The sequence below is a fragment of the Thamnophis elegans genome, chromosome 7 (assembly GCF_009769535.1).
Source record: "Thamnophis elegans isolate rThaEle1 chromosome 7, rThaEle1.pri, whole genome shotgun sequence".
In the NCBI taxonomy this organism is placed as follows: domain Eukaryota; kingdom Metazoa; phylum Chordata; class Lepidosauria; order Squamata; family Colubridae; genus Thamnophis; species Thamnophis elegans.
In genome coordinates this window covers 13,208,191-13,220,124 of record NC_045547.1, presented here as the reverse complement: position 1 = coordinate 13,220,124, position 11,934 = coordinate 13,208,191, and the positions used below count along the sequence as shown (strand labels likewise).

The window sequence follows — 11,934 nt, the reverse complement described above, 5'->3', positions numbered from 1 at the left end:
GACACACTTGATTCTGTGGAGGTAGTAAGATACCTGAAATATTAATGCAGTTATGATGGATTGGTTAGAAAGAACTCTCTTCATCTTTAGTGAAGAGAATATGAAAAAGATGAAAGCGTGGCCCCTGAATCTAGTTATATAGGACCAGGCATTTAGGAATATGGACTTTAGGAGAAATAATAACATTACTGCATTTTGAATAGAGATTACAAAATCAAATAATACAGGAAGAATAACTAGCCTAGACTTCGATACGGGGGTTGGGGGGATTTGCAGATGGGCCTTTTTCTAGTGAGAAGATCTGAGAGTGTTAACTATCCCTGTACTCAAAACAAAATTTGAATGAATCAGGTGATCTTAGAGTACCAGCTTTGTTGCTTGTTTATAAACACAGTAATTCCCCCACCCCTGTATCTTGGTGCTCCATCTTTTTTTGCATTGGTTTCTGGCAGACATTTTCGCTTGAACCCTCCACCTATACGCAAGTACCGTATTTTTTAGAATATAATATGCACGTTTTTCCCTCAAAAAAGGCTGAAAATCTAGGTCCATCTTATACACTGAATACAGCATTTTTTTTAACCTCCCGAAACCCTGCCCCTTCATCAAAATGGCATGCAGAGCCTCTAGGAAGATTTTAGAGAGCTCCTGGGGGCTCGGGAGAGCAGAAATGAGCAAAAAATGGCCCTTTTTTGCTCAATATTACCCCCCTGGCCCACATGAGCTCTCTAAAAGCTTCCTAGAGGCTATCTATGCCCTTTTTTAAAATGAAAAACGGGCCCATTTTCACAAAAAATGGGCTGTTTTAATTTTGCCCCCCCCCCCGGGAGCACTCTGCAAGCCCCCTAAAGGCTATTCATGCCTTTGGGGGGGAGAAAAACGGGCTGTTTTTGGGAGGTTTGCAAAGTGCAAACACTTTTTTTTAATTTGCCTCTTCAGAACCTTGGTGTGTCTTATACTCCGGTGCGTGTTATACTCCAAAAAATATGGTACATGGATACGATAACCTGATGCCATTAGCTATGTAGTAGAAAAACATAGGATCTATCAGAGAATGATTTTCCATTTTGGATGTGCTTCCTTCCTATTGAAATGATCAAGGGTAGGACTTGCAGATCAGGGGTCACCAATCTTTCGGACCTCGGGGACCAATAAATTCATAATTTTATATCCCATGGACCACTAATACGAATTAGTGACGGCATGGGGTCCTTCAGGCACTTAGCTTGGCTGCCTGTTAGCGGAGAGAAGCGCCTGGAGTTTGCTGTCTAATGGAGCTAGGAATCTCAAATATAGCCAAGAATGAATGAATGTTTTGTAGCCATCCCGGGCACTAGATTCCCCCCCCTGCAAACTATCTTTCAAGGAGCCCAGCCGAAGTTTCACGCACCACTCATTGAAGCGCCTGGACTCCCAAGGAGGGAGGGAGGGAGGGAAGGGGTGGAGCTACTAAACAGGCAGCCGAGTGAAGTGCCCAAAGGATTTAGTACAATATAAAAAATGCGAAGATTTTTCTGTGGACCATCAAAATTTTCTCATGGACCACCAGCTGGTGACCGTTGTTGTAGATTACAGGTAGACCTCACTTTACAATTATTCATTTAGCAACCATCCAAAGTTATGATGCCACTGAAAAAAAGTAACTCCTAACCGGCCCTTGCTCTTAATGCAGCATCCCCATTGTCTTGTGGTCCAAATTTGAGCGCTTGGCAAACAACAGGCGCTTACTACAGTTGCGGAGTCCCAGGGTCACGTGATTGCCATGTGTGACCTTCCTAGCTCGCTTCCAACAAACAAAGTCAATAGGGAAGTCCGATTTGCCTAACAATTGCACTATTCACTTAACGACTTCAGTGATTTGCTTAACAAACATGGCAAGCAAAGTAAAATTGGGCGTGACTCAATAACTGCCTTGCTTAACAACAGAAAGCCTGGTCCCAATTGTGGTCATAAGTCGAGGGCTACCTATACATTTCTTGACACGTGCCTAACCTTCAAATTTACCACATTCTGAAAAACCTTGCATTTGCGTTGTGAAAAAGTGTTTTGCAGATGGTTGATGCAGTGTGGTTTTGGAAGAAATAAAATGATAGGTTCATTGGCACCATTTGTTTCTGTATACCCACGTGCAGTCACTAACCTACCTACTCCATCCCGCAACAGCTGGCCTTTCGTTCTTAGCTGATAGAGGGTTATAAGTAAAGGAAAAGGTTCCCCTTGTACAGATGTGCTAGTCGTTCCCTGCTCTAGAGGGCAGTGCTCATCTCCATTTCAAAGCCAAAGAGCCAGCGCTATCCGAAGACGTCTCCGTGGTCATGTGGCAGGCATGACTAAATGCCAAAGGTGCATGGAACGCTGTTACCTTCCCACCAAAGGTGGTCCCTATTTTTCTACTTGCATTTTTTTACGTGCCTTCAACCTGCGAGGTTGGCAGAGGCAGGGGCAAGTCATGGGACCTCACTCCGTTATGTGGCGCTAAGGATTCGAACCGCTGAACAGCCGACCTTTCTGATCGACAAGCTCAGTGTTTTAGCCACTGCGTTTCCCGATGGAGGGTTATGGAGTGTTATTAATCCTTGCTTGCAATTCAAACTATTTTGCAAAGAAAGATGAAGGATGATACTGTAAACTGAAGACATCCTGTAATCACTTGACACCTTCCAAAATAAGCAGCTCCCCTTGTGGCTTCCTTCACTCAATTATCTGTGCCACATTTATAAGCCACAAAGATTTTTGAAAAGCTGGGATGTAGGTGGATTCCAAGCAAATATCATTTGCCATCAGGTGGAACCCAATGACACCTCCAGTGAGGGTCAGCACCTTCTTATTATGAAACTCGAAGAAAGGAGGGCTTTCCGAAGCAATTATATTTACTACCAGAAGAAAACCTTGTGACCTCAAGAACAGCGGCCAATGCTATTGGCACAGCTTTAAAAACAATTGAAAATCTGTGGTTCGTAACGCTTCCATAGGGAGAAAATGACAGCTCTCTGAGCCCCCGCCTAAAATTTTTGTTAAGGCCAGAGACAGCTTTGTTGAAAACCCAATAAATTCTGAATTGCTCTTTAGCTTTCTTGCCAGATTCCAAGTGTGGAACTCCTACCGTGTTTCCCTGAAAATAAGACAGGGTCTTATTTTCTTTTGCCCCCTGAAATAAGCTGCTGCTGTGTTGCAATATTTTTGGGGAGGGCTTATTTTTGGGGGAGGGCTTATTTGCACTCAAAGATGCACTCAAAAGCCCAATTGGGCTTATTATCTAGGGAGGGCTTATTTTTGGGGAAATAAGGTACCTTTTCTCTGAGAAGGTAAGATGGACTCGTCCCCCTCATTTTATCCCTGGTGAGATAAGCCTACTTTATTGGCTGGAATGGTGGTGGGGGGAAGCAAGACCTACATTTAGCCCCTTAAACTCCATAACTCTGGAGATCAACAAGGGCTGCATTTTGACCTGCGATAACTTGTACACCGAGAGGCTGCACATTGTCCAGTCCGCGATGTTGATTTATCTGGGTGATATAACTGTAAATCATTAATGAAGACGGATGCCTGTTCGTAAAATCAAGGCAGCTCAATCACTGCAGTACTAATAGGGGCCGTTGCAATCGATGAGCCCAAAAGCAGTGTGAGCGCATCAATCGCAACAATGGGCCGTTTTATCTTTGCAATCCCCACTTTTCCTGGGCAATGAATGAATACGAGTAAGCCTACCCCAGACAGGGCCATGCATGCATTTTTAAAAATAATAATAGCAACAATAAACAACAACAATAATAATAATACAAGCAGTGGCACGGCAAAGTAGCAACAATGGTGCATTGGAAGATCTGCAAGAAATAGTATTTGCCTGTAAGCAAGAACTGGTGGGACCATAAAATAGAAAAAGTCATAGAAAATGAAGAAGTTAAATTGTTCTTGGTCTCTAGAATTCAGATAGACAGGCACTTGCCACATAACACCCCAGGGACTTAACAGTTGTCGATAAGAAAGACATAAAAGTCTGGATAGTGGATATCCAGACAGTGGCCAGCAGAATAGGACAGAAAGACCTACAAATAGAAATAGAACGACTATGGCAAAGGCAAGCAAGGGTGGTACCAATAGTAATAGGCGTCTTGAGTGGAATCCCAAAACAACTAGAGCTCTACTTGAACAACATAGGCATTGACAGATTTGCTATCAGTCAATTGCTGAAGGCAGCTTTACATGGAACAGCTTCCATCCTGTGACGATAGCTGTAAAACCATCAAACATCTGGATTTGCCTATTACAGGTCCTTGGTAAGAGGACTCGATAAGTAGACAAAAATGCCAAACCCAGTCTGAACATCTGGCTGGCTGTTCAAATAATAATCATAATAATAATGACGATGATGATGATAACCATCATTGAAAAAATCATGAAATACTGCGATCAAGCCATCGAAACTACCTGATTATGGATGAAACATGTAACAGTGATACCCATTGTCATCGGGACACTCGGTACCATGTCCAAGAATTTTATAAGATACATCAACAAATTGCAGCTTCCTGCAATAACACCAGTGGAATTGCAAAAAACTGTGCTTCTCGGAAAATTGTAGATCTTAAGAAGGTATTTGGTTGATACCTAGGACACTGGCAACAACCCATATCAACCATGAACATCAGTCAATGGTGTTTGTGATACATTTTTGAATGTTCAGTTGACTGAGTTTCATGTTTAATGAATTATTACTGTTATTATTATTGTTATTAGTGTTATTATTATTATTATTAATAATAATAATATATTATTATACTATAATAGTATAATAATAATCAGGTTCAGAAGGCTTTAGAGAATGAGAAAGTCAAGATCTTGTGGGACTTCAGAATTCAGACTGACAGGCACTTGGCCTACAACACACCTGACATAACAATAATTGAAAAGAAAAAAGTTTGTTCGTTGACATTGCAATACCTGGAGATGCACGAATTGAAGATAAACAGCAAGAAAAAATCACAAAGTACTGGGACTTGCAAATTGAAGTTGAGCGACTGTGGAAAAAGAAATCATGTGTTGTCCTGATTGTAATTGGAGCCCTTGGAGCAATACCTAAAGGGCTACCTCGCTATTTGGAAATTTTAAATTTATCAGACTTGAACGTTCTGATTCTACAAAAAACCACCCTACGTTGGAACAGCTTGTATCCTCCGACATTACCTTAACAGTTCCTAGGTCCTTGGTTAGGACTCGAGTTGTTGAGCTACCAACCAGCCCCAAAGGATTTCCGTATACAAACGGACAAAATACTGGTACATAATACACCAGACATCACACTGGTTGAGAAAATAAGGTCACAATCATAGACATCGCAATACCAGGTGATAGCAGGGTCGCCGAGAAGGAACATGAAAAAATCGCAAAATACCAGGACTTAAAAATCGAAATTCAACTATTATGGCACAAATCAACAGTGGTAATTCCAGTGGTAATTGGCACACTGGGTGCTATCCCGACTAGTAACCAATGCCAAATCCGGCGAAACAACTGGCCGCTGTGATACAATTGTATAATAATAATAATAATAATAGACAAAATATAATGAACATCTGGCTGACTGTGTGATGATGATGATGATGATGATGATGATGAAAAAGAACTGGAAAAAACCATGAAATATTGCGACCCGACCATCGAAACTATGCGATTATGGATGAAACATGTAACAGTGATACCCATTGTCATCGGGGCACTTGGTCCAAGAATTTTACAAAACACATCAAGAAATTGCAGTTTCCTGCAATAACACTAGCGGAACTGCAAAAAAACCTGCGCTCTGGCATAAACCCCCATCAACCATTAGTGCCAGTCAATGATATTTGTGATAACATTTTTAAATGTTCAGTTGATTTGAGTTTCATGTTTGGTGAATAAAAGATACTACTACTACTACTACTACTACTACTACTACTACTACTACTACTACTACTACTACTACTACTACTACTAACTACTACTACTACTACAACAACTACAAACAACATGAACGATAATATTAATAATAGTAAGCCCTTCTCCTTTTTCTTGCTCACTACCCGATGTGGGGATCTTCTTTGTCTTTACAACCTGCAGAATCCCGGGGCCTGCTTTATTTGCAGTTTTTCAAGCCATCGCCCACTGAGTGCAGCTAATCCCGTTCGACTTTCTCCGTCCCGGGGGGGGGGGGGGGCGTCCTGGAGGGGAGACGGCAGAAAGAGGAGGAAGAGGAGGAGGAGGAAAACGGGGAGGGGGGAGGGAAGGAGGGAAAGGGCGTAACCAGGAAGCGCCGTGGAAGCGCCTTGCCCTGGAAGAGCATCGGCTTTCGCTTCTCCGCCGACCATGGCTGCTACCAACCGGGGCATGGAGTTAGGTAAGCCGGGCCGCAGCGTGCAAGCTGAGGGCGCATCTGGACAAAGGGCGGTGGACGGAACAAGGCGGGCTGGGCTGGGGGTGGGAAGGAAGGGGGCGCTTTGAACTTGGATGTTTCCCCAGGCTCCAGATGTGCCAGAGAGGTTTTTCTCCCTTCTGCTGGTCGAGCGCGATGCCGTGTTGGGGAGATGAACCCAGGCCTCTGAAAACGTCTGAAATGCACGATCTTAATTTAATTCCTCTTAATCATCAGGTGGCAATGCATTCCTTCTATGGGGCCCATATGTTTAGCCCAAATCAGGGTTACTATTCCCAGGGGCGATGAAAACCTACCAGTTAAGTTCTTGGGGCAAATAAGGGAGCAGTTCCTTTATGTCTATTGGAGATGGTCAGTTACCCAAGGCCCAAAGATCCTTTTCCAAAAGGCCACTGGACTTTTTTTCTTGTTTTTCTTCTTTTCTTTGAAGACGTTTCACTTCCCCTCCAAGAAGCTTCTTTGGTTCTGAAAAAGTGAAGCTTCTTGGATTCGTCTGTAGAGATTCTCAGCCATCCAGGTCATGGCTGTCCCAAAGGTGCTTTTTCAGGAAGCCACTGGATTTTCTTATTTTTTCTTCTTTTGAAGACGTTTCGCTTCTCATCCAAGAAGCTTCTTCAGCTCTGACAGGATAGTGGGGAAGCTGAAGAAAGCTCCTTCTTGGATGAGAAGTGAAACGTCTTCAAAAGAAAAAGCAAGAAAGTCCAGTGGCCTCCTGAAAAAGCACCTTGGGGACAATCATGGCCTGGATGACGGACGAATCAAAGAAGCTTCTGCACTTTTTCAGAAACAAAGAAGCTTCTTGGAGAAGAAGTGAAACGTTTTCAAAGAAAAGAAAAACCCACAAAAATATCCAGTGGCCTTTTGGAAAAGCACCTTTGGGACGAGAACAGTTCCTGAAGTTGCACATACAGTGCACAATAGTTGCTATTAGCAGTTAGACTTATATACCGCTTCATAGGGCTTTCAGCCCTCTCTAAGCGGTTTACAGAGTCAGCATATTGCCCCCCACAGTCTGGGTCCTCATTTCACCCACCTCGGAAGGATGGAAGGCTGAGTCAACCTTGAGCCGGTGAGATTAGAACCACCGAACTGCAGATAACAGTCAGCTGAAGTGGCCTGCAGTGCTGCACCCTAATCACTGCGCCACCCCGGCTCTCCTTGCTCCGTTCGTAGTTTTTCTGGTTAGTGTCAATAGAAAGAAATATGGCAGTGCCCTCCCACCTGGACTGAGTTTAAAGGACACACTGGGTGGGAGGAAACTGAAGGTACAGAGTTCATCTTCTACAAGAAGAAACAACAAGCGCGTAAGTGCCAGAATAAGTGCTTACTCATTTACTTGATTTATAGTGGGGTGTTTCCCCCCCCCCCCAAAACGTGGCAACTTTAAGATATACGGACTTTAATTCCCAGAATTCCCCAGCTAGTTAGTTAGCTAGCTAGCTGGGGAATGTCTGGCTGGGGAATTCTGGGAGTTGAAATCCACATATTTTACAGTTGCCAAGTTTAAGGAAAACATTGATTTATAAGGATTAAGTGATCCGAGGGAGCTTACAGGAGTGTTCAAAATATAAAATTGCTCAAACAACAACAGTGTAGGGGAAGATAAAAACTGAAATTCAAACACTTCAGTGGATTCACCATTCATCCTGGGTCAATCATCTACTGCATGTTTGTAAGGCCTCAAGGATGCCCATGGTAATTAATGGTATTGATATATTTAGAGACCCCCCGTCCCCAAACCTGAGGTAATTCTGGGTGGTTTATACTTTAAAAGAAAGGACACCACATCAAAAAACCTTGTTTTATGGATAGCAGAAGAAAAAATCCAGACGGCTCAGAAACCTATGGGGATTCACAACCACTGAATAGCAAATTTTCAGAGACATTGAGATCACTGGAGTGACTGCAGTCTAATGCAGCGAAAGGGTGTTAAATCATACTTGACAAATCTCATATCGGCTGATAGGAGCAGTATTTACAAAAGAGGGTTGGAGCATTGTGGAAAAGGAAACATAATCCCAGCTATTAGCAAAATATTGCCAAACAAGATAATTCAAAGGATCTAGGCCTGCAGAGGAAAAATCATTGTTTCCTTTTGTTGTGGTTGTGGTTTTCCAAGATGCAGCTAGTCCTCAGTGTAAGACCGGTTTTTAAGAAACGATTTGAGGTTACAATAGACCAGGGGTCAGCAATTTTAAACACTCAAAAGAGCCATTTGGACCTGTTTCCCACAGAAAAGAAAACACCCGGAGCCACAAAACCCTTCCCATGCCTGACTATTTCCTGAGCGGCCACAAAACTAGCATATGTAGTTGAATTAAACGTTCTGTTTTCTTCTGAAACTTTTCTTTTCTTGGATTTATCCATGGTTGGCCTTCCGGGGTCAAAGAGCTCAATAAATCACATTCTTGCGGGTGTCGCACATTGGTAGTTGTGACGCATATTTTGAATGACAGGGAGCCGCAGCAGAGGGATGAAAGAGCCACATGCGGCTCCAGAGCCGCAGTTTGCTCACCCCTGCAATAGACAATCCCCTCTCCAGCATTGATGACTTGGTTCTGAAGTTCATCCATGATCACGTGACCTCATGTTGGGCACTTGGCAACTAGGCCTCATTTATGCCTGTCTCTAGCAACCTGCAGTCACATGACCCTGTTTGCCCAAAACACATTTCCTTCCAATTTCTGCTAAAAGCAGCCCATAATGAACAATGGGTTTCACGTTATGATTAACAGACTCCATGATGGTCGTAAACTGAGCACTACCTGTAGGGGAATTTATCATCTGTTGGTATTTCTTACTTCATAATTTGGGGAGATGTTTCTTGGGAACATTTCTGGTGAAATGCTGTTTTAAACTGCCTAAGAAAATAAATCGCTTCTTAGGGTTTGGATTTGATCTCCAGACAATATCAGGCTCAAGTAAACAAGAATAGGAGTAGAATTCAAAGCATGAAAAGTTTCTTAAGATAAAGGTAAAGGTTCCCCTCCCACATATGTGCTAGTTGTTCCCCACTCTAGAGGGTGGTGCTCATCTCCATTTCAAAGCCGAAGAGCCAGCGCTGTCCAAAGACGTCTCTGTGGTCATGTGGCCGGCATGACTAAATGCCGAAGGCGCACGGAACACTGTTCCCTTCCCACCAAAGGAGGCTCCTATTTTTCTAATTGCACTTTTACATTTTCGGAACAGTTTCGTTGTATTTAAGTACAATGACAATAAAGATTATACATACATACATGCTTTTGAACTGCTAGGTTGGCAGAAGCTGGAACAGGTAAAGGGAACTCACTCCATTAAGCGGCCCTAGGGATTCGAACCGCCAAACTGCTAACCTTTCTGATTGACAAGCTCAGCCTCTTAGCCACTGAGCCATTGTGCCCCTTATGTGCTTATGTTTCTTATGTGCTACCTATACACAAGAATTTAATTTACGAATAGTCAAAATGAATTTTCATTAGATAAGGGTCAGTGAAACTCACGGGAGGCTGATCTTAGGTGGGAATGCAAGGATCCCAAACTGATGACCCGTTTAACTCCGCCTTTGGAGTCAGCCTTCTCAACTCCTACACAAAGTGCTGCTTTGAAGAGCACGGATGGAGCCCTTTTAAAACAGCCACATCTTTTCCCAGCATCACAACTACAGAGGGCAGCTGTGCTACCCTGGCAATGTTGTTGTTTAGGAGTTTGTAGGAAGGTGCTGTATTTATGCTTTCTAGTCCTCTCAAAGCCCTTTTAGAAGTCCATATCCAAAGCCTTGCAAAATTGCAATGCGCTGTTCTAGCATGATTTTGGTTTTGGCTTAGCACCAAATATGCCAGTTGGACCCTAGGCCAAATATATTGAGTGTCCTGGAATCCGGCAAGAGAAATGACGGAATACAATTTTGAAGGCAAAGCTTTGGAACATATCTTCAGATGAAACAAAGCAGATTTCCATCCCCCATCTCCACACACCGCCCGCCCCCCATCCAGAGGGAGGATAAAAGAAAGTTGGCTAATTATCTGTAGTTTAACTACTTTAATTACTTTGATCCCCGAAGCCCCATGAATATTTGATTGGAACAGATGACATATTAAAAATGGTATTATTAACGCTCCCAGGTTTAATGAATTGAAACATCTTTGTCTTTCAGCAGACATTCAAGATGATTCAAACCTGTTCCTTCCCAGGCGTGCAATCCAGTTTTCCTTTTTAGAGCGGGTGAAATATTTATTTATATTCTGCCTTTCCTTCATGAGCTCAGGATGGCATGCATGGTGCTCGTATCCCACCAAAATAGCAACCCTGTGAAGTAAGCTGGACTGGGAAAGAGAGAGAGAGAGAGGAGCTGGCCTAAAGTCATTGGGATGGAAATTGCTAAGAATAAAAATAATAAATATGCACAGGCTCTCCCTTTTTAATTATGGTGCATCATCTACAGCAGTGTTTCTCGGTTCCACCACAAAACTGCGGTAGACTAAAGCGCGCTCGACGAAAGCGCGTACGTGATGTCATCACAGCGTGACGAAAACAGCACGCTGTGAGCGGTAAACTTAAAATTAACGTGTAAATCTAAACGTAACCCCCCTAAACCTAACCCTAAGCCTAACCCTAAACCTAACGCTAACCCTTAACCTAACCCTAACCCTAACCCTAACCCTTACCTTTATGTGAATCGGCTTGCTTTAATTTAATTTTAATTTTAATTTAATTTATTTTTAATTTTATTTGTCGCGCTGCTGCTGATGTCACGTACGCGCTTTAATCGGGCGCGCTTTAGTGGACCGCGGTTTTGACGGGTCACGGTGTTTCTCAGCCTCAGGAACTTAAGATGCACGGACTTCAACTTACTGAATTCTCCAGCCATCATGTGGCTAAGGAAGAATTTATTACAGATGTTGAGACTCTAGAAAGGGTGCACAGAAGAGCAACAAAGATGATTAGGGGACCGGAGGCTAAAACGCAAAGAACGGTTGCTGGAATTGGGTACATCTAGGTTAATGAAAAGAAGGACTAGGGGTGACATCATAGCAGTGTTGCAATATCTCAAGGGTTGCCACAGACAGGAGGGAGTCGAGCCATTCTCCAAAGCACCTGAGGGCAGGATAAGAAGCAATGAGTGGAAACTAATCAAGGAGAGAAGCAACTTAGAACTAAGGAGAAGTTTCCTCACAGTTAGAACAATTAGTCGAACAACTTGCCTCCAGAAGTTGTGAATGCTCCAACACTGGAAGTTTTTAAGAAGACGTTGGCCAACCATTTGTCTAAAGTAGTGTAGAGTTTCCTGCCTAAGCAGGGGGTTAGACTGGAAGATCTCCAAGGTCCCTTCCAACTCTGTTATTCTGTTTGCAATGGAATGATGATCGCAGTAGCATAAAGCAAAGAACTTTTAAAATTCATATTTATTATGTTTGAACTTTTCTCCAATCTGGTCACCAGATTTAAATGACACAGGTAATAGTTGCCGGTAATATGAAAGAAGGCCAAAAGAATTATAGCTCCAACATTGGATCAATGGCTAAGACTGCTCCTCCCATCTCCCTTCA

The 11,934-nt window shown here is 43.0% G+C and overlaps 1 protein-coding gene across 1 annotated transcript in view; it reads left to right on the top strand.

The window, feature by feature from the left end:
• The first annotated feature begins 6,258 nt into the window (after positions 1-6,258).
• The window catches only part of DERA (deoxyribose-phosphate aldolase), a 49,907-nt gene continuing 44,231 nt past the window's right edge, over positions 6,259-11,934 (top strand). The window contains exon 1 of the mRNA XM_032221453.1: positions 6,259-6,373. Coding sequence (XP_032077344.1) covers positions 6,343-6,373 — 31 coding nt within the window. The 5' untranslated portion in view covers positions 6,259-6,342. The remainder of the gene's footprint in view (positions 6,374-11,934) is intronic.